The sequence below is a fragment of the Mesoplodon bidens genome, assembly GCF_964165515.1.
Source record: "Mesoplodon bidens genome assembly, chromosome: 11".
NCBI classification, from domain to species: Eukaryota; Metazoa; Chordata; class Mammalia; order Artiodactyla; family Ziphiidae; genus Mesoplodon; species Mesoplodon bidens.
Genome location: NC_138167.1, coordinates 84,725,944 through 84,746,332, shown reverse-complemented (window position 1 = coordinate 84,746,332; position 20,389 = coordinate 84,725,944). Strand labels below are relative to the sequence as shown.

Below are 20,389 nucleotides of genomic sequence, written 5' to 3'. Positions count from 1 at the left end.
CATTAAACAAGGAAACAAATGAAAATATAATGTCATATAATGGTAAATGTTTTGAAAAAAATAAAGGAGGGCAATGGGACAAGGGCGGGTGAAGCTATTTTAATGATGTGGTCCTCTCTGAAATGATATTTGAGCAAGAGCTGCATAAACTAAGGCAGTGGTCATGAGAAGCAGTGAGAGAAGACCACTGCTGGCAATGAGAACAGAAAGTGCTCAGGCCCAGGGGCCTTTTCTTCCCTCTAAGATACATGGCGAGGTCCAGGATCCTGCACGTCCTCCTCCCATAATGAATAACTGTGCCGGTTAGCACAGTTCTCAGAACATAGCTTAAAGGCTGTCCCATGCTTCCCCATTTCAAACGTCAAATCCAACCCCACCCCGCTTCAGTACTTCCCTGAAATGCCTCTTCCCCTGGGAAACCTAACTCATCCAAGAAGGGATCTCAAGTTGCTCTAATTATTAGTATAAACTTTAAAAAATAGTGTTCGTTACTTTCTAAGGATATGTGTGGGGACAGTGAATTTGGTTTTTTTGGGTAGCGCCGGTAAAGCTGCAAGCAAACTGCTGCAACTAAACGCGGGCGCACGTTGGATGGATCCCCGCCTTACCCACGGCACCCGGGGCTCTTTCCCGCGGAGACTACATTTCCCAGAGTGCCCCGCGAGCCAGGAAGGCGCGTGGAGCGGTGTCTCTAAGGGCCCGGGTTGAGGTAAGATGGCGGGCTCGCGGTGAGTCGCAGTCAAGGTAAACATTTCCCTCTCCTTCTCCCGTCTAGGAGTCCCTAAGAGCTGGGCAGGCCCAGAAAGTTTATAGGCAGCTGTCGAGGTCCCCTGCCTGTCGTTTGCGGCAAGATAAAGCCTCTGGCATTACCAGACTCGGTCCGTCCTGCAGAAGGGCCGGCGTGTGGCCGCGCGCTTGCCGTGGAGTCTGGTTCTGGTAGCCTGTTCCTCAAGCCTCAGTCCCTCCCAGACTCTCCGCAGTCCTCTATTGCTCCAGCGTGGAATTCCGGGCCACGGGGTTTACCCTCTGAATTCTCTCTCTGGGGTGAATAATGTGACCTCTGGGTCTCGGACAGAGGGGACCTAACGTCCTCTAAAGTGTTTTGTTTCTCATTTCGTGGTTAGAAGCTGTGGGCTTGCGTCACACCCATAGTACCTATTAAGCAGCGGTAAAGTGGCAGGTAAACCGTTTGAGCTTTCGGAGCCTCGATTCTTAGTGTTTTAAATGGAGACGCCTACTTCACAGACTTGTGAGGGAGCATATAATGTATAGGAAAATGGGTCGTAAAGTGTAGGAGGCACACTGTAGGTACTCAGGGACGGCAGTGCTAATGTACCGACAGTGCAAGGAATCAGCCTGCATGGTTCAGCGACTAAGACTGATGAAGTACGCTTTTATCACTGTGCGGGGGGTGGTGGGAGGGGAATAGTCATCGAGCCCAATTGAAAACAAGTGATGTATGTCATTTATTCACAACAGACCTGGAGCTTGTGGTTGTTTTCCCCCATTTTACTGTGGAAGGAACTGAGGGTTGCTTCGTTAATGACTTGCCCAAACTTTTCCAGTTTGTAAGGGATTGACTCTGAAGTTCTTGGAAGCAATTTATTTAAATTTTGTACCTTAGTTTCTTCATGAATCAAAATAAAGATGCCTCTTATGATTAGGATGAGAGTAAAATGAATGGTAGTGGAAGCACCTTGGAAAGTTAAAAAGCTTATATAAGAGGGTGAAATTTTATTTGGGACTTTGGGTGTTTATATGTGTTTTTCCAAGTCAGTATTTAATAAGCCAAGGCTAGGCCTTCTTGTTTAATATTCCATTTAATCAGAAACAGAATACTCCTTTAAGAGATGTGATAAAATCTTGTGTATGGTACCTGGGAGGTTGTACACCGACACATTTGCTTTATGAAAGGAGGAGAATGCTCTGTGTAGCACGTGTGAGTGACTGTTTCTAAGAGTAATTACACATTGGCTGAGCACTCACTGAAAGAACTACACTAGGTGTTGAGAAGTTTGCATTTAAGAGAAATAGTAATGGACATAGTTCTTGGGTTTCTGATCTTACTGTACATTTTGATGATGTTGCTCTTTATACCGTATTGCCTGGAAATGGAAAGTTGTTTAAAAGTTCTGTTAGGCCACTGTAGTTCTCGGTAGTGATCCTGTTTTGTAGTGTTCAGTGTATTGTGTCACTTTAATTTATCATAGGTAACACTGATTTTTCTTTATCTCTTATACAGGGGTGAACATAGGTATACCTAGAAGCAGTTTTCTTTTTTTTTTTTAGAAGCAGATTTTAAAAGCACTTTCTCTTCAAATCATCTTTCATACCAACTGATAAGCATCTTGGTTCACCATGGCGTTGGCAGCACTAAAACGGGCTATATCAAGCAGAACTATCTTGAAACATTTATTTCCAATTCAAAGTAAGTGAGTTTTTTAATGTTTAAAAAGTGTGGTTTTTTTAATATTTATTTATTTATTTGGGCTGTGCCAGATCTTCGTTTTGGCACGCATGTGGGATCAAGTTCCCTGATTAGGGATCGAACTCCGGCCTCCTGCATTGGGAGTGCGGAGTCTTATCCACTGGACCACCAGGGAAGTCCAATGTTTAAAAAGTTTTAAACTTTTTGAAATTTATAGTAATACATGTTCATTGAAGAACATTTAATTTAGTTATTGTGTATGCCTGCTATTGTACAGGAGTGTAACGTGGAAAGATCTCTGTATAGAAGGGGGAAAAAGTATGTCATAGAACACTATATATACCGTATGATCTCATTGTGCATTTAAAAGATGATCGACCATATATGTGTGTGTGTATATATGTATAAATGCAGAGTAAAAGATGTGGACCAAATAAATTATCTCTGTAGACCACAAGTGGGATTTAACCAAGGGCAAGGGAGGGATTGATAAAGAGGAACTTTTTCTAGTTTGAATCACTTATATTTATATTTTCACATACTGTTTTTTTAGTAGTTCTTAAAATTAGCAAAGGGCAGATTTACAATTCCATCTTCAGGGTGATTATTGTTACTATTTTCGTGTGTTCTTTTGTGTTTTTTCTGTGTAATTTAAGAAAAAATGTAATTTATTCCTTTCTTTTCTGAAGAAACATAGTCACATATTTTCTTCAAAGCCTATTAATACATGTTTGATAGTCAAAACATTGATCTATATAAATGGTCTATTAAAATCTTATTTCCTGACCAACCTTCTTTTCACTTTACTTTTCCTCTGTGAACTGCATTCTCCCATTTGTAAAGAAGGCATGGTTAGAAGGCTACAATAGGTTTGCTTATTCATGTTTATTCAGCCAACTTTTTTTTTTTTTTTTTTTTTTGCGGTACGCGGGCCTCTCACTGCCGTGGCCTCTCCCGTTGCGGCGCACAGGCTCCGGACGCGCAGGCTCAGCGGCCATGGCTCACGGGCCCAGCCGCTCCGCGGCATGTGGGATCTTCCCGGACCGGGGCACGAACCCATGTCCCCTGCATCAGCAGGCGGACTCTCAACCACTGCGCCACCAGGGAAGCCCCAGCCAACATTTCTGCCTGACCTTAATTGCTTCCTTCATGTTTCGTATTGACTACCATTTGTAATTGAACATTTTTATTGAATTAAGAGGAAAAGAGTTGTTTGAAGACTAGGGTAAAAAGCTGTATAAATGAAAGTATAATTAAGTAAACAGAGGAGATTGCCAAGAGACTGTAGGTATACACCAAAATCATAGTGAAAACAAAACTGTAGTTAGCTCTTGATTACCTAGGAGCATTTTTTGTTGTTGTTGAGAATTGGGTGAGAGACCTCTGCTGCTTAGTTTCCCTTTTGCCCTGATAGGAACTCAGCCCCAAGGCTGATGGGAACTCAGACGTCATCAGTTCTTACCTAGCTCATGTCCTGAAACAGCAACTTGTCCTCCCTTAGGTTAATCTGCAAACCAGTTTATCTGCCCCTGGATAAGTTAAAATTGCCTGTGTGTACTTTACCAACTAGATTGTAAATTTGTACAGTGTCTATGTTGGTGTCCTCAGTGCCTCTCATACATGTTAGGTGATAAATAAATGTTTGTTGAATGGATCTCAGTGAATCGCAGTTGTCAAAATATCTGATTAGTGAAGAATGAATTTGGGTTACCCCAGAAAATTATTCCATTATCACTCAGTCATCCTAGTAATTAGTGACTACCTAACTTCTTGCATCCTTAAGCCTCTTGTTCTACACAATTTCTATTATTACTATTGAAGGTAAAGTATTATTACCATTACTATTGATATTTTATATGAAAAGGAAGGACATTAAGATTAGAGGCAAAGCAAAACTGTGATTGGAAAGTTCAATGAGCACAGATAAAAAGGCCTCCCTGTATTCCAGAAGGAACATTTAAGACCTTCCAAAATATACAGTCAATGTGGGAATTTTACAGCTGAAGGAGCATTTAAATTTAAAACCTTCCAAAATATACAGTCAGTGTGGGAATTTTATAGCTTTTAAGCATATTAAGTCATTTGGTCTTTACAACTTTGAATTTTACAATAACTTACCTATCACATGGCATTATTCTCTTTCTGAAGATGAAGGAACTTGAGTTCTCTTGCCCTCAGAAGCTCAACCAGAGTTGCATATCTGGTAAATTAGAGCTCTGATCAAAACCTATGTCTTCCCAATATATGTTCTGCTACACTGCCTTTGTTGTTGTAATTTAAAATATTCAACATTTGAAAATGAAGTGGGACTACCAGCTTTTATAAATTATGTCAAAATGCAATTAAATGTGTGTGTGTATAAATATATATATGTAAAACAAGAAAAGCTTGTGAGTTGTGGAGAGCTGACTCTCATTGAAATTCTTTTCGGCACATTGAGTTGATATGGATTGATTAATGTTAACTTTGGCATCCGTTCTAATTATGCATTTAGAACCTCTGATATTTAAGCATATCTAGAATTTTTCTCTTGATAAAATGTCAAATGCATTTTTCAAGTATTAATTCTGCAGAAATTAACATTTTAGAGGCAGTTTGGCAATCTCTTCTTTATTAGTAGGAACTATAGGGGACATAGTAATGAACAAGGTGAGATTCCTGGCCTTAAGGAGCTTACTTAGACTTGTAGTTGAAACAGACACCTGTGGAAACAGTACCTGGAATATGATGTGGTAGTGTGTGATGTATGTCATGAGGGTACAAACAAACGTCTAAGTTAGTGCAGAGTACAAATTTTGCAGTTTCCTGTTGAACTAAATACTGCTGTCTTGAGTTTTCCCTCCTGCCTAGTTAAGAATGGTAAATTCTGTCTCTCCTGCCTCTGCCACCCAACCCTGTTTCTTTCAGCAAACGTGTACACCACTTAGCTGGTGTATTCAGAGAATACAAACTGTTTCTAATATTAATCCATACATAATTAAGAAGATCCCCAACAGTGTCAAACAAGAAAATAAAATATGTGTAAATGATTAATAAATGCTCTTCTGTATGAGCACAGATCATTGAAAATTAATAAATCTTTTGAAAGATGAGGTTATATTTCTAATTCTTTGTATCTTGTTATCTTTACATCAATAGAATTTTGGGGTTGACATTTTGCTGAGTAATCTTTCATGATACTAATGAATTTTGTTAAGGTACTTTTAATGCCTTGGAGTAAGAATTTATATTTAGACCTCTAAGTATATGCAATCCTTGGGGAAAGGAGAGTTTACAAAGATGGAAAACACATCTTTGTTTAGACAGCTTTGATACATACAAATAACTGATGCATTACAAAGGACACAGTGATGGCATAGCATTGTCATGTGGAGTGTTGGTTGTGGGACATGTAAAATAGACAACTCTTTCTGTGACGGGGGATGTAGGGCAGGAAGGGGGGAAAGGATTTCATGGAAGGGTAGCATTAGACCCTTGGAAGATGAGTGGTGTTTGAACAAAGTGGGGATGGCATTCCACACTGAGGAGCAAGTGGCTCAGCTGAGAGAAGCTGATCCTTGGTTTTAGCCAAGATATATTCAGAATTTTTTTTTTAACCATACTGAGCTACATTTACGTTTTTTCTTTATATTTAAAAGAACATAATTTCTCTGAACATAGAGGGACCGTTCACAAACTTAAAAAAAAAGTAGTTATGGCTCTTGAATGTGCAGGTATTCTAGAAACGGAAAATATGCTTTGAAATGTTGCATTTTGATCAAGAAAAGTTGATTTTGAACAGTTTATTTTGTATTTTATTACGTAAACACTCGCCCTTTATGAACTATGCACTCCAGTCACACTAAAGTTTTTATTTTATTTTATTATTTATTTATTTATTTGGCTGAGCCGCGCGGCTTGCGGATCTTAGTTCCCCAAGCAGGGATTGAACCCAGACCCCAGCAGTGAAAGTGCTGAGTCCTAACCACCGGACCACCAGGGAATTCCCAACACCAAAGTTTTTAGAACACTCAGAAACTTTATGTTCTTTCTTTCCTCTGGTCCTGGCACTTTTTATTCCCTCTGCAAGGAACACTGTACTCATCCCCTAACAACTCCAGCTTACTCCGTCATCCTTCAGAACACCTTAAACATCATCTCCACCGGAAGAGCATTCTTGAACCTGTACACTCCTGTTCTGTACTCTGTCCATGTGTCCCTTTCACTCCCAATGCTTACCCTTCCTAGCAGGGCTTATCTTTATATTGGAATTGTTTGTTTACTTGTCTCTCTCTCACCAGACTTGCACCCTTTTTGAGGTCAGGGACTGGATCTTGTTGAACCCCTAGCTCCATGTGTAGCCCTGTTTCATAGTGAATACAGTAGATAGTGGTTGAATGAGTAAAACTAGCTTTCTTTACATTGGTGTGAGGACATACGCTCAAATTAACTAAATCCATCTTACTGTTTGGGGTTTTTGCAGATGGAGCCTTATATTGTGTTTGTCATAAAACTACGTATTCTTCTCTTCCAGATGACTATAACTGGTATGTATTGAAATCCAATTGAAAAAAAAAGTTTGTTAGCGCTATCTGAAATGATTTAATTTTATTTCTTGTTTTGGTATTTTCTGCTTTCTTTTCTGATTATTCTTTCTTTAATTTTGTTTTTAAACATTATTTCAGTAATCTTATTTACCCAGTGTCTGGGCTTATAAATGGTTTAAATAAAAATCATTATCATTGTGTTTCAGTGAATACTTCATTTGTTGTAAGACAGACTTGCTGATAGAAATGCTGTCTTTTCTTCCTGAAACATTCTTTAGCTTTTTGGAAAAGCTAAATACTTTTTATGGTTTTCTCTTAGGGTTCATATCTGTTAGCTTAAGCAGTTATTTATCTTATCTTTTGTTAACATTGAATAATCCTAAATTACAGATATTTAATTCAACCACAATTTATTTGGTACTTATTCTAGTCAGTATGCTAAGAACTAGGACTAACGTATGAATGAAATATTGTCCTTTATCTTACAGCAGCGTCTTATGTGCAGAAACTACAACATGTTTTCTTAAGTTACATTGTTTTTATTGTGAATTTTAGTAAAAATATATTTTCTTCCCTCTTGACACCAGTTTTAATTGTAAATTTAGTAAGTGTTAGGATAGTGATGAAATAAGACTAGGAAATAGGTAGCACTTTTGAACCTGAAAAGATTGCGTCTTATATGACGTGTTTTGTATTATGCCAAAGGCGCTTGGAGAAATGCTGATCTAGAAAAAGTGCTCAGCTACAATCTTTATGATTGGAAATTCAGGTGATCCTTTACCTGGAAGATTATGTATTTTGCTGATCTTCGGCTTTAATAATTTAAGTAATCTCCTTACAGCTTTTTGAAGGTAGCTTTTAGATAAGGAAAAGAAGGTCTATTAATAGTGATGAATGAACATGAAGATCTCTTCCAAAGGTTAAGAAAACAAGTAACGTTAACAAAACAAATAATTTGAAGAATAATTTAGATTAAATAGTGGGTAATGCAGTAAAGGTTTGTTGTGGTAGTTAAGCTGACATATTTTGTGGGATGGTATGAGTCGTCCCCTGTCATATGGGTGCCCTGGTTTGCCAGTCCAGTGACATGATGGCATTTATTCTTCAGGGATTTGTGATTAACAGATTTTGGCTCTAATAATCATTTTGCCTTGAATACAGTATAACTCTGTTTCTAAAACATTCTTTTTTTTTTTTTAGCAAAGTCGAGCTTGCTTTGACATCTGACGGCAGGACGATAGTATGCTATCACCCTTCTGTGGACATTCCGTATGAACACACAAAAGTATGTATAAGAAAGTCTCTTGGAAGTTTAAATTTGTTGTTGGACCATTCACCCTTCTTTACAGTATCCAAAGAGAAGAGAATTGTTTGATTTTCTTTATTTGGTTCAGATCTTTTGGCTTTTTTATTTTACTGTTTTGATTTTTCTCTTATTTCTTTTCATCATTTTTCTCTAAAGGTTTTTTTCAGTACACAAAGTGAAACATTTAAACACAATTACAGCATAAGTTTTCTGGTCTAAAATTTGGTAGATTTCTGACTAGGGATCAAACACACCTAGTATAAATTTTAAAAACACATTGTCCCGGGCTTCCCTGGTGGCGCAGTGGTTGAGAGTCTGCCTGCCGATGCAGGGGACACGGGTTCATGCCCCGGCCTGGGAAGATCCCACATGCTGCGGAGCGGCTAGGCCCATGAGCCATGGCCTCTGAGCCTGCGCGTCCGGAGCCTGTGCTCCGCAACGGGAGAGACCGCAACAGTGAGAGGCCCGCGTACCGCAAAAAACAAACAAACAAAGAAAAAACACATTGTCCCATACTACTTACTATATATTGCATTCTAATAAATTATGAAAAGTTTGTATTTTAGTGTACTGTTTCATAACTTTTATATTGTGTTGGTTTTGATAATCCTTTTAATGTTTGGTGAATTTCTTCTTTTTTCGGTTAGTTTTTTCTTTTGCTTTTTTTAAAAAAATAAATTTATTTATTTATTTATTTTTGGCTGCGTTGGGTCTTCGTTGCTGTGCACGGGCTTTTCTCTAGTTGTGGTGAGTGGGGGCTACTCTTCATTGTGGTGTGCAGGCTTCTCATGGCGGTGGCTTCTCTTGTTGTGGAGCATGGGCTCTAGGCATGTGGGCTTCAGTAGTTGTGGCTCGTGGGCTCAGTAGTTGTGGCTCACGGGCTCAGTAGTTGTGGCTCACAGGCTTAGTTGCTCTGCGGCATGTAGGATCTTCCCGGATCAGGGCTCGAACCCGCGTCTCCTGCATTGGCAGGCAGATTCTCAATCACTGCACCACCAGGGAAGCCCCTGGTTATTTTTTTCTAACGGGCCAACATGGGCATATATTTTAAGGGGCCTAGTTTAATTTTTGCCATATTTCTTCAAAAGCCAGCACTAGATAAAGGAGTTTTTGTTTTTATTTTTAATATAATTTAACTTGACCCAAGTCTTTTTATTATTTTATATATGAATAGCTTCCTCGTATTTCTTTAAGCCCTCTTCTACTATATTCCGTAATGTTTGATTTGCTTTTTGAGGAGAAAATAATTCTTCACATGATGCATCTAGTGATACCTATTTTTAAGAATCATGATTAGGGCCAGAGTACCGGTTTGACAAAACAAATTAATGTTATTTTACTAGTTTGTATTCCCTTTTTACAACCTCACCATTTTGTCTGCCTGCTTTGTATTCTAGCTAGATACCGTAGGCAATATTCCAGTATTCCTTTTTTGTTTCATTTCTTTGGACAGTGTGTAGAAAATAGGAGTAAGTCACTGACTTTTGGCCTGTAAACCTCTAGCTCATACTATATTGTGCCTTCTTACATTGTTATTTTTTGTTATATTTCTGGTTACGTGCTTTATCCTTGTTTTAGCAGTTTATACTAAGAAGCCCAGGACTGTGTGGTCATTTCTCAGTATCCAAACTCTCATCCCCATATGGCTCTTTGCATCCCTGAATCTGATGCTTTTCCTGTCTTTCCCAACTCTCAAAACTTTTCCATTGTACTTTTAGAACTTACTGTCATCATTAAAGTCTCTCATAACCTTAACTTCTTCCAGAATGTTGAAACCTTCTGACTCTAACAGAAACTTAGCTGTACTCTGGTGTCATTGCTTCCCTAGCACTCTTAAGTAGTTGTGCTTTTCTCTCTTAAACCCTTTTACTACTGAGCATAGAGATGGAATAGGAGTCCCTGTGGCTCTTCACTGTCATATCCAGATCATCTTTCCTCCTCCATAACAATTTCTAGCTTTGTAGTTTGTATCGTTAAACCATACCATCTACTTATCTTTTTTCTTTTGCTGTTACCTGTCATCACGCATTTCACTTCTCCTCACCCTCACGTGCCCCCATCCCCCCACTCTTCTTTGAAGATTTTAGATGTACTCTCACACTCTCCAACACTGTGTCCTAATTCTTTGTTATTTCAGCGTCCATGTAGATGATGTGTCTACTACCCCAGCCTCTTAACTTTTTGATCTTTTTTCTGCATGGGAGTGGAGCCCCACTCCTGTGGTTGTACCCTAGAGATGTTTTAATCACAAATAACTCCTCCTCCTTCCTCCCAATATAGATTTTTAAGAATTCCACTAGCTTACTACCAACTCCCCCTAGTTTCCCAGCTTCAGGAATTATTCATCCCCTCATTAAGACCTGCATCAGTTGATCGAACCACTTGTTCACAGTCCTTCATGTATCTTGTACATTCTCACTTCTTTCCTTACCCAGCATAGATTCCATGGTCATCATCATAATCACTCCCTTGCATACATACCCATCTCCCTGCCTCTTGCTTTTTTTTTTTTTTTTTGTGGTACGCGGGCCTCTCACTGTTGTGGCCTCTCCCGTTGCGGAGCACAGGCTCCGGACGTGCAGGCTCAGCGGCCATGGCTCACGGGCCCAGCCGCTCCGCGGCATGTGGGATCTTCCTGGACCAGGGCACGAACTCGTGTCCCCTGCATTGGCAGGCGGACTCTCAACCACTGCGCCACCAGGGAAGCCCCTCCCTGCCTCTTTTTCTGTTGAACTCCCTTTGTTGTATCAGTTGTCTCCTCTCCCAGGTCCTCAGTATTCCTCTCTCTAGTCTAGGAGATCACTCCTGTCAGCTCACACGAATCACTCTACTGCTACCCCACTGGCCTCCATGCTGTTCTTTAAAGTACGCACTTAGGAAGCTCCTGCCTCAGGGCCTTTATAGTTACTGCTTCCTCTGCCTGGAATGCTTTTCCCCCAGAAATCCTCATAGTTTATTCCCTTTCCTTTAGATCTTTCCATATTTGTTACCTAGAGACCCTCCTTGCCACTACATTTAAAATAGTACCCCTGCCCCTGGAATCCCTATTGTCCTTCACTTTGCTTTGCTTTTCTTAATAGCATTTATCATTTCTGGCGCACTGGATATTTTCTTGCTTTTCTGTCTGTCTCCCTCCATTAAAATGTAAGCTCCGTGAGGACAAGGGCTTGTCTGTTTTGTTCCTTGCTATATCCTCAGCACCTGGAATAATACCTGTACTTGGTAGGTGCACAATAAATATTGTTGATTAAATAAATAAATTTGGCCCTCTCTCTTCATGCTTAAGAGTTTTCTGTTTTAAGGCTAAGAGATATTTACATGGAGAAGCATGGAAATTTTTTGTTCCTAAAGTAATAAATTATAGATTGGACTTTATTTACAATAAGAAACATTCTCGAAAACATGTTACTGTTAAAATATGTTCCTTTTGAATCAGATTTACAAATTTCATGAAGATAGTACATAACATTAAATAACTATATTTAAAGGTGACTTAAAATTTAGATTTGATTTTCTTCTTTTCTCAAGGAAGGAGCTGCAACTCTAGTGGGCCCTTTCATTCTCTAGGCCCTGGAAAGCATATTGCATACAGAGATCCTGGTCATAAGTAGAAATACCTACTGACACTGGCTTTAGGAAAGTTAAGATGATTTGTGTCTTTGGTTTTCTGGTAATTTACATTTGAATCTAAAAGATGTCAATTATTTTCCATGAATCCAGGTAAAAAGATCCTTCTTTCTGTTTCGGCTAGGTATGTGTTTTATTACAACTAAAAATACTTTTCTAGAATTTAGGATTTCTAGTTTAGGAAGATAAAGATTTTAAACCAGGGGCAAGAAATAATGATTTGGAAAAATAAAGTAAAAATGTAAGTACTCGAAATTCTTTTTAGTGGTTGATTTAGTGGAAAATTTCAAAAGTCAAATTTGAAAATTCTTAAGAAAAACAAGGGAAATTCAGGATGACAGTTCTGAATGTTTTTTTTAAAGTTGACATTCAGTTTTGTTTTAGTTTTTACTTTTTACTGAAATATTCATGTACCCTTTCTTTGAAGTTTGATCAAGGAGATCAAATACAACCTAAAAATCAGTTCTGAGTCTGCAGAGGCTTTTGGTTTAGACTTCTAAGAAGCCATTAATTCCAATGTCTTTTATCTGTGTGCCTGGAAAAGAAATACAAAGCAGAGAGAATTTGTGATATATTAGAATTGAGCCTGTTGGGAATAGGAAGAGAGACAATGAACATTTATTAACACTTGAAAATAACTGTTTGATAGTAGTTAAAACATTTGATCTTTAGCAACAAGTAGAGTAACCTAAAAGAGAGAAAACTATAGGCTCTAATCTAGCATTTGCTAGTATACCTCAGAGTCTGATAGTAACTTGCAAAGACACAAATATTAATATTTCACTCTACATGTAAGAGATGATCATATAAAATTACTTAAAATGTCTAAGGAGCACTTTTTCTTTAAATAAATTTATATCACTGTTTTCTTGTTTGAGGCCTTAAAATAAACGTTACAGCTACCTACCATTATTGAACTCAAAGAGTACGAGGGACAGCTCAGCATGTTATCATTTCACTTAATCCTCATCAAACCCTTATTAGGTAGATAATTACTCCTTAGATTTTATGAAAGGGAGATTAAGAGCTTAAATAACTATTCCAAGGTCACAGAGATAGTAGTTATTGACCAAAGCCCAGTTCTTAACCTCTTTACTATACTTTCTCCTTATTCCCTCCCACACTAAGGAAGTGATTCCTTATTTCTACTTAAATCAAATTGTTACACTTAAATCTAACTTTGAAAGCTTTTCATAATGTGATTTCTCGAGATCCATTTTTTAAGATCACCTGCTTATTGTATGTTTTTACCTACCTTGCTTTATTTATAATGTTTGTTATTCCTTCTAGAATTCATTCTGCACTCTGTGACAAGGCTCTGACTTGGCTCCTGTTCTATTTCTCACTAATATCTTTGTTAATTTGCATCTCTATAGTACTTAGTCAGTTGTGCCACCATCATGTACCTATGTATTGCCTTTTAAAGAGGTTTTATTTTTTCATGTACATAAACTAAATAAATATGAGTCCATGCTGTAACATTCAGTACAGTGGTAGAATGTAGCGGTTGTCATTAATAGTGTGTGAATGTAAAGAAGACATCTGTGTTTGAATTGTTTCCTTTTTTTTTTTTTTTTTTTTTTTTGCGGTACGCGGGCCTCTCACCGCTGTGGCCTCTCCCGTTGCGGAGCACAGGCTCCGGATGCGCAGGCTCAGCGGCCATGGCCCACGGGCCCAGCCACTCCACGGCACGCGGGACCCTCCCGGACCGGGGGCACGAACCCGCGTCCCCTGCATCAGCAGGCGGACTCCCACCCACTGCGCCACCAGGGAAGCCCGAATTGTTTCCTTTTTGATGGTAAATTCAGGTTTTCATTGTGTTGTAATACATATCTATGGTATTTGTAAAGCAAGGCAATGTTACAGTCTCGTGTTACATATGTTATCACTTAATATTTAAAATATAGGTAGCTTGACTTTCCAAGACACTGATTTTTTTTTTTTTTTTTTTTTTTTTTTTTTTTTTTGCGGTATGCGGGCCTCTCACTGTTGTGGCCTCTCCCGTTGTGGAGCACAGGCTCCGGACGCGCAGGCTCAGCGGCCATGGCTCACGGGCCCAGCCGCTCCGCGGCATGTGGGATCCTCCCAGACCGGGGCACGAACCCGTATCCCCTGCATTGGCAGGCGGACTCTCAACCACTGCGCCACCAGGGAGGCCCAAGACACTGATTTTTAAGGGCTTTAGTCAGCCAGCGTTGCTGATGGGCATATGTTATATCACTCATGTGTTGGGAGGAGATGAGTTTTTTTTAGTAATTAATGTCTTTGGGGGAAAAAACTACTCGAATTACCATAAAGCATCATTTGATGGCATTTCAGGCACCTAAAATGAAAACATTGAAAAATTTCCTGCTTCTTTTGGATATAAGAAATATCATTTTCTATTAAAGGTTTTTCATTGTATCTCACTTTAATGGTATGCAAGGTAGAGACTAAACTTTTAAGTTAAAAAATAATAATGGGCACAATTTATAGTTTTGAGAAATAGAAACTAAAGTAATAAGTACTTTATTATTGGGGGAAAATAACTTTAAATAAGAACTTTATTATTGGAAAGGGAACCCAAAACTTGATATGAGAAGAAAAATATTTCTGGGGAATTCCTTGATGATCCAGTGGTTAGGACTCTGTTCTTCCACTGCAGGGGCCACGGGTTCGATCCCTGGTCAGGGAACTAAGATCCTGCATGGTGTGACCAAAAAAAAATTCTGATTCTTTAATGAATAGTGCAGCTAAGTGAAACTGTTCTGATGACTTATTTACCCACCTTTAGGTACGATAATGAAGTACTCAGTGTGGTAATTATTTTACTGTAAACTCAATCAGATGCTGGCTAACATTCCTACATTTTGATGTTGTTTATTGCTGATTATTTTGCAGCCTATCCCTCGGCCAGATCCTGTGCAAAATTATGAAGAAACACATGATCTAGTGCTGAAAACCAGATTAGAAGAAAAACGTGAATACTTAGAGCAAGGACCCATGATAGAACAACTTAGCAAAATGTTCTTTACTACTAAGCACCGTTGGTATCCTCGTGGACAGTAAGTTCTATTTTCTTTTCTTCTTCAACTCTCACTGAACACTATAGAAATAACTTTCCTTCTATTAACAAACTTCTGAGGTTGTACTTTGTATGAAGGAATTAACACCCAGTATGATCACCTATTAAATTGTATTTTTAAGTCTACATATATAGAGTGGCTAAAATGAAATAGTACTTCTTTTCCTTTATTTTAGTGGGGGAGTTTAACCAAAGCTTTCAGGGAATTTTGCAAGAGTTCTTGAAAATTTTTCCATTCCATGATGTAGTCATTTTATGTATTGTTTTTATTCATCTTCTTGATGAATACTTGATCTTGTCCTCAGCCCTCTATCCATTTATTTAACAGATTTTGAGTTATTGCAGAAAAAATTGGGGTACAGCAAATGATTGGGCAGTATATATATTTTTCAGTTCCTTTAGGAACTACAGTTGCCCCTCTGTTTCCCAGTACTCACATTTTATTACATTGATTCTTACCTCGTATCTAATTCTGAGTTTAATTTGTTTACTTCTTTTTTTTTTTTTTTTTTTTTTTTTTGCGGTACGCAGGCCTCTCACTGTTGTGGCCTCTCGCGTTGCGGAGCACAGGCTCCGGATGCGCAGGCTCAGCGGCCATGGCTCACAGGCCCAGCCGCTCCGCGGCATGTGGGATCCTCCCGGACTGGGGCACGAACCCGTGTCCCCTGCATCGGCAGGCAGACCCTCAACCGCTGCACCACCAGGGAAACCCTGTTTACTTCTTTTGATTCTTATTTCTTTCATATCTATCTTATTCCCTACTAAACTAAGAAACTAAAACCAAGAAGTGGCTTTTTAAAATTGTTTGTTTAAGCAAACTTTGTTTTTATTCACTTGTTTTATTCACTTTGCTTTTATTCACCCAGTAACTAGCACTGGGCTGGCACATTTATGGCAGGACATGCTTATGGAATTAATGAATATGCAATCATCGAGCTGCTTGAAGTGATGAGTGATCAAAAACACAATCGTTGTTTGTCAGTTGTTTATAGTCAAGGAAGGAAGATAGTAGAGTAAATAAACAAATCAAGAGATTGACATTTGAAGGATGGTTAGGAGTTAGCCATGCAGAATGGGGAAAAGGCTTCACAGGCTGAGAACAGTATGTCATAGAGTAAGCTGGGGAAACTGCAAGTAGTTCAGCTTGGATGGGACCCAGAATATGAGGAGGGAATGTAAGAAGGGTCTCATGAAGGATTTTGTGTCGTGCTGAGGAGTTTAGGTTTTATTTTCATTGCCAAATTCTAAGAATCAAACTGACATCCCCAAAGTTTATGCATTAGGAAATCCTTAAGTAGGTTCTGTATTTGGGATAAGGTGATACATGGAAAGATTGGAGTCAGAGGGACTTGCTATGAAACTGTTACAATAGTCCAGGTGAAATTTGTTGAAGACCTACATGAAAGGACCAGCAACGGAACAGAAAGGGGGAAAGTTAAAGAGAGAGATAGGAGACCTCTCAAGTTTCTGACAGAGGTGTTCAGGTGGATGGTGGTGCCACTCATACAAGCGGGGAAACAGTAGAGAGTGAGGAAGATGAACCTATTGTTGGTTATGTTGAGTCTGAAGACTCTGGATCATCTGGTGGGGAGCAGTTCTGAAAGCAGGTGCATGTATGGACCTGGAGCTTGGTTTACTTTTTTAGTTTCTCTTTAGAAGGTACTTTCTCCCTTATCTGTAGTTACAGTAGAGATTCCTCAGGGCTCTGCCTTATACTCCATGTCTTGCTAAAATTTGTTCTGAGAGCTTCAGTTACATTCATTATCTAGATGACATGCAACCTGCTCCATTATACATTTTTTAATTTCCTCAGCCTTATTCCCAATGTCATGGTTCTTAGAATATTACTAACTAGATAACTGTCCAAAGTTTTAAATTCATTATAACAAAGCACAGCTCTTCTTTTCCTGTCTTAAAAAAGCCCCTCCCTTAATAATCTTTCTGTAATAAAAGTGATATTTCTGTATCAATTTCCCAAGGAAAAAAATCTGTGATATTTTTGGACCACTGTAGTGCCTTTTTTTAAAAAATAAATTTATTTATTTTATGTATTTATTTTTGTCTGTGTTAGGTCTTCGTTGCTGCATGCGGGCTTTCTCTAGTTGTGGCAAGCGGGAGCGAGCTTCTCATTGTGGTGGTTTCTCTTGTTGTGGAGCATGGGCTCTAGGCGCACGGGCTCAGTAGTTGTGGCACATGAGCTCTAGAGCACAGGCTCAGTAGTTGTGGCGCACAGGCTTAGTTGCTCCGCGGCATGTGGGATCTTCCTGGACCAGGGCTCGAACCCGTGTCCCCTGCATTGGCAGGCAGATTCTCAACCACTGTACCACCAGGGAAGTCCCGTGTAGTGCCTTTTTTTTTTTAAGGTAAAACAGTATTTGTTTTTATTTATTTGTTGAAGTACAGTCAACCTACAATGTTACATTATTAGTGTACAACATAGTGATTGAATATTTTTATAGATTATACTCCATTTAAAGTTAATAGAAAATAATGGCTATATTTTGCTGTGTTGTGCAATATATCCTTTTTGTTTATTTATTTTATACATAGCAATTTGTGTTTCTTAATCCCATACCTGTATCTTGCCCTGTCCCCTTTTCTCTCCCCACTGGAAACCACTAGTTTGTTTGCTATATATGTGAGTCTTCTGTTTCTGTTTTGTTATATACATTTGTTTGTTTTACTTTTTAGATGTAAGTGATAACATAGAGTATTTGTCTTTCTCTGTCTGACTTGTTTCACTAAACTTAATACTGGGAATCCCCTGGTGGTCCAGTGGTTAGGACTTCACGCTTTCACTGCTGAGGGCATAAGTTCAATCCCTGGTCAGGAACTAAGATCCTGCAAGCCACACTGCGTGGCCAAAAATAAATAGATAAATAAAACTAAAGTTTTTAAAAAAATGTATAATACTATCTAGGTCCATCTACGTCACTGCAAATGGCAGAATTTTGTTCTTTTTTATGGCTGAGTAATATTCCATTGTGTGTATTTATCACATCTTCTTTATCCATTCACCTCTTGACCACCAAGTGTCTTTCAATTTCTGCATCTGTTTTATGTCCCCTTCCTTGATTTTTCTTTCTTATTTAGTATCCAATTTGTTTATGCATGCAGTCTGGGTTTTTCCCTCTTTGTAATTGTAAGTTAGGTTATGGGAAAACAAATTAGCAAACCATTATATAGCCCCGTATCTAAATCACTGCTGTATTCTAAGATTTCTTTCCATGATTCATAACATTGTTCATGTTTATCTTTTATTTCTGTTCCATTAGGTAGATACTTTAGTTCAAGCCCCACCTTGAAATTTTTCTATAATGGCTTTCAGTACCTGTTTCTTTCCTGCATGTTTCATGTTGCTGCAGTTTTTTTGCCATCTTTTGTTCATAACCAAATCGCTGAAGTTATGAAAATCCTCTGTAGATGTGTAACATGAAGGGGGCAAGACTGAAGGCAAGAAGCCCATTGGGGAGTCTTAAAACCAAACATGTTATCTCCTGACGTTTTTGCCTAGTACCCCACCTATGTTTAATCTTATTACTTACTTAATCTTATTACTGCTAATTAGATTTGACTGCTAATTAATTTAAACTCTGTGGTATGTCTTGTCCCATCAGGATTTCTAGGCACTTCCAGTTATAAGCAGACTGTAATTAGACACAATTGATTATCCCAATGTCTCTCCTAATAAAGAGTTCAACAGGAAAACTCCAGATGCTAGCTTATGTATATAAAGAAAATTTTAACCTGTAGGCATTATCCTTGTGATGCATCATCTTTCAAAATTTTAAATAAGCTAATGTGTGATTACTGATACTCAACAAGTATTTATTTGGTATCTACATATATATTTTGGATTAATGTAAGCCATTTTCAAATGTTGGTTTCTAGATGTTAGCACCTCTTAAACATCAGGCAGTATATAGAAGGATGTTTTACTAAATATTTAACAATTTTAGATTTATAACAGAAGAATGGGACCCATTGTGAATTTAGTAATTAGAGATATATAACATCTTTCTAAACATTTTTTAAAATTTATTTTTATTTATTTTTGGTTGCATTGGTCTTTGTTGCTGTATGCGGGCCTTCTCTAGTTGCAGCGAGCGGGGGCTACTCTTTGTTCTGGTGCACGGTCCTCTTATTGCGATGGCTTCTCTTGTTGTGGAGCACGGGCTCTAGGTGCATGGACTTCAGTAGTTGTGGCACACGGGCTCAGTAGTTGTGGCTTGCGGGCTCCAGAGCGCAGGCTCAGTAGTTGTGGCTTACGGGCTTAGTTGCTCCACGGCATGTGGAATCTTCCCGGACCAGGGCTCGAACCCACGTCCCCTGCATTGGCAGGCGGGTTCTTAACACTGCGCCACCAGGGAAGCCCCCTATAACATCTTTTTAAATATGTTACTGAAAGGTATAAAATGCTTGTTTAAGAAATATTTTTAAACAATTCAGAAGTATTTAAAGTATAAAATAAAAAATCTTTTTTTATACCTACTAATGCCCTATTCCCCGTAGATGAACACTGTTAAACTCTACCTGTGTGAATAGCCCAACCTCATATTATACTCAATTTTGTGCTTTTTGAACTCCAATAAAGTAGAACACTTTGCTGAGAGTACAAGTTTTTGTTAAAGAGGCCAGACTGACTCAAATCATCTTGTCTCTGCTACTTACTAGCTAGTTATTCAATCTTATTATCTATTAAAGAAAGTAGAAATAATAATGCCTAATTCACTTGGTGTTGTTGAGATAAAATATAATCATTTAAGTTAAGCACCTGGCATACAGTATATGTACAGTAATAATGTGGTAATGATAATTATTAACATTGTCTCCTACTCATAGTTTTTCTCTTATTCTTTTAGAAGCATCTTTTTTTTTTTTTTGACTGTGCCACTTGGCTTATGGCATCTCAGTTCCCCGACCAGGGACTGAACCTGGGCCATGACAGTGAAAGTGCCAAATCCTAACCACTAGACCACCAGGGAACTCCCTGAAGCATCTTTTCTTAAATAGGCTCTTTTGTGGTATAATTTACATACTTCAAATTTACCAGTTTTAAGTATACAACTTCATGAGTTTTGACAAAATGTTTTAAGTAAAGCATTCACCAGTTTAAGTACACAGATCGATGCATTTTAACAAATGTATACAGTTGTATAATTGTTACCGAAAATGGGGGTCCAGCTACTTGCCACTCAAAAGCCAATAAAGAGGCAAGGTTGGTGGAAAGGAAAGTTTGCTTTATTTTGGAGGCTGGCACCCAGGGTGGGGGTGGTTTACTGCTGCCTGTCCGAAGGCTGAGCCCCCCACTGACTACCAGTGGGCAAAAGCTTTTATAGACAGAGGGAGGGAGCTACATGCAAAAACAGCACAGTCAGCTCTGACAGTCACCTTGAAATTGGTTATCAGTGGTCTGGCCAGCATCATCTTGATTGTTT

General features: G+C 38.6%; 1 protein-coding gene across 4 annotated transcripts in view; it reads left to right on the top strand.

Moving 5' to 3' along the window:
* The first annotated feature begins 685 nt into the window (after positions 1-685).
* MRPL42 (mitochondrial ribosomal protein L42) overlaps positions 686-20,389 on the top strand; it is a 34,036-nt gene continuing 14,332 nt past the window's right edge. The window contains exons 1-5 of one of the 4 annotated variants that reach the window (XM_081249757.1): positions 686-709; positions 2,290-2,428; positions 6,891-6,954; positions 8,155-8,239; positions 14,768-14,931. In XM_081249757.1, coding sequence (XP_081105883.1) covers positions 2,359-2,428; positions 6,891-6,954; positions 8,155-8,239; positions 14,768-14,931 — 383 coding nt within the window. In that variant the 5' untranslated portion in view covers positions 686-709; positions 2,290-2,358. Of the gene's footprint in view, positions 745-2,242; positions 2,429-6,890; positions 6,955-8,154; positions 8,240-14,767; positions 14,932-20,389 lie in introns of all 4 variants that reach the window. The other 3 variants (XM_081249755.1, XM_081249756.1, XM_081249754.1) reach the window with 3 other exon arrangements.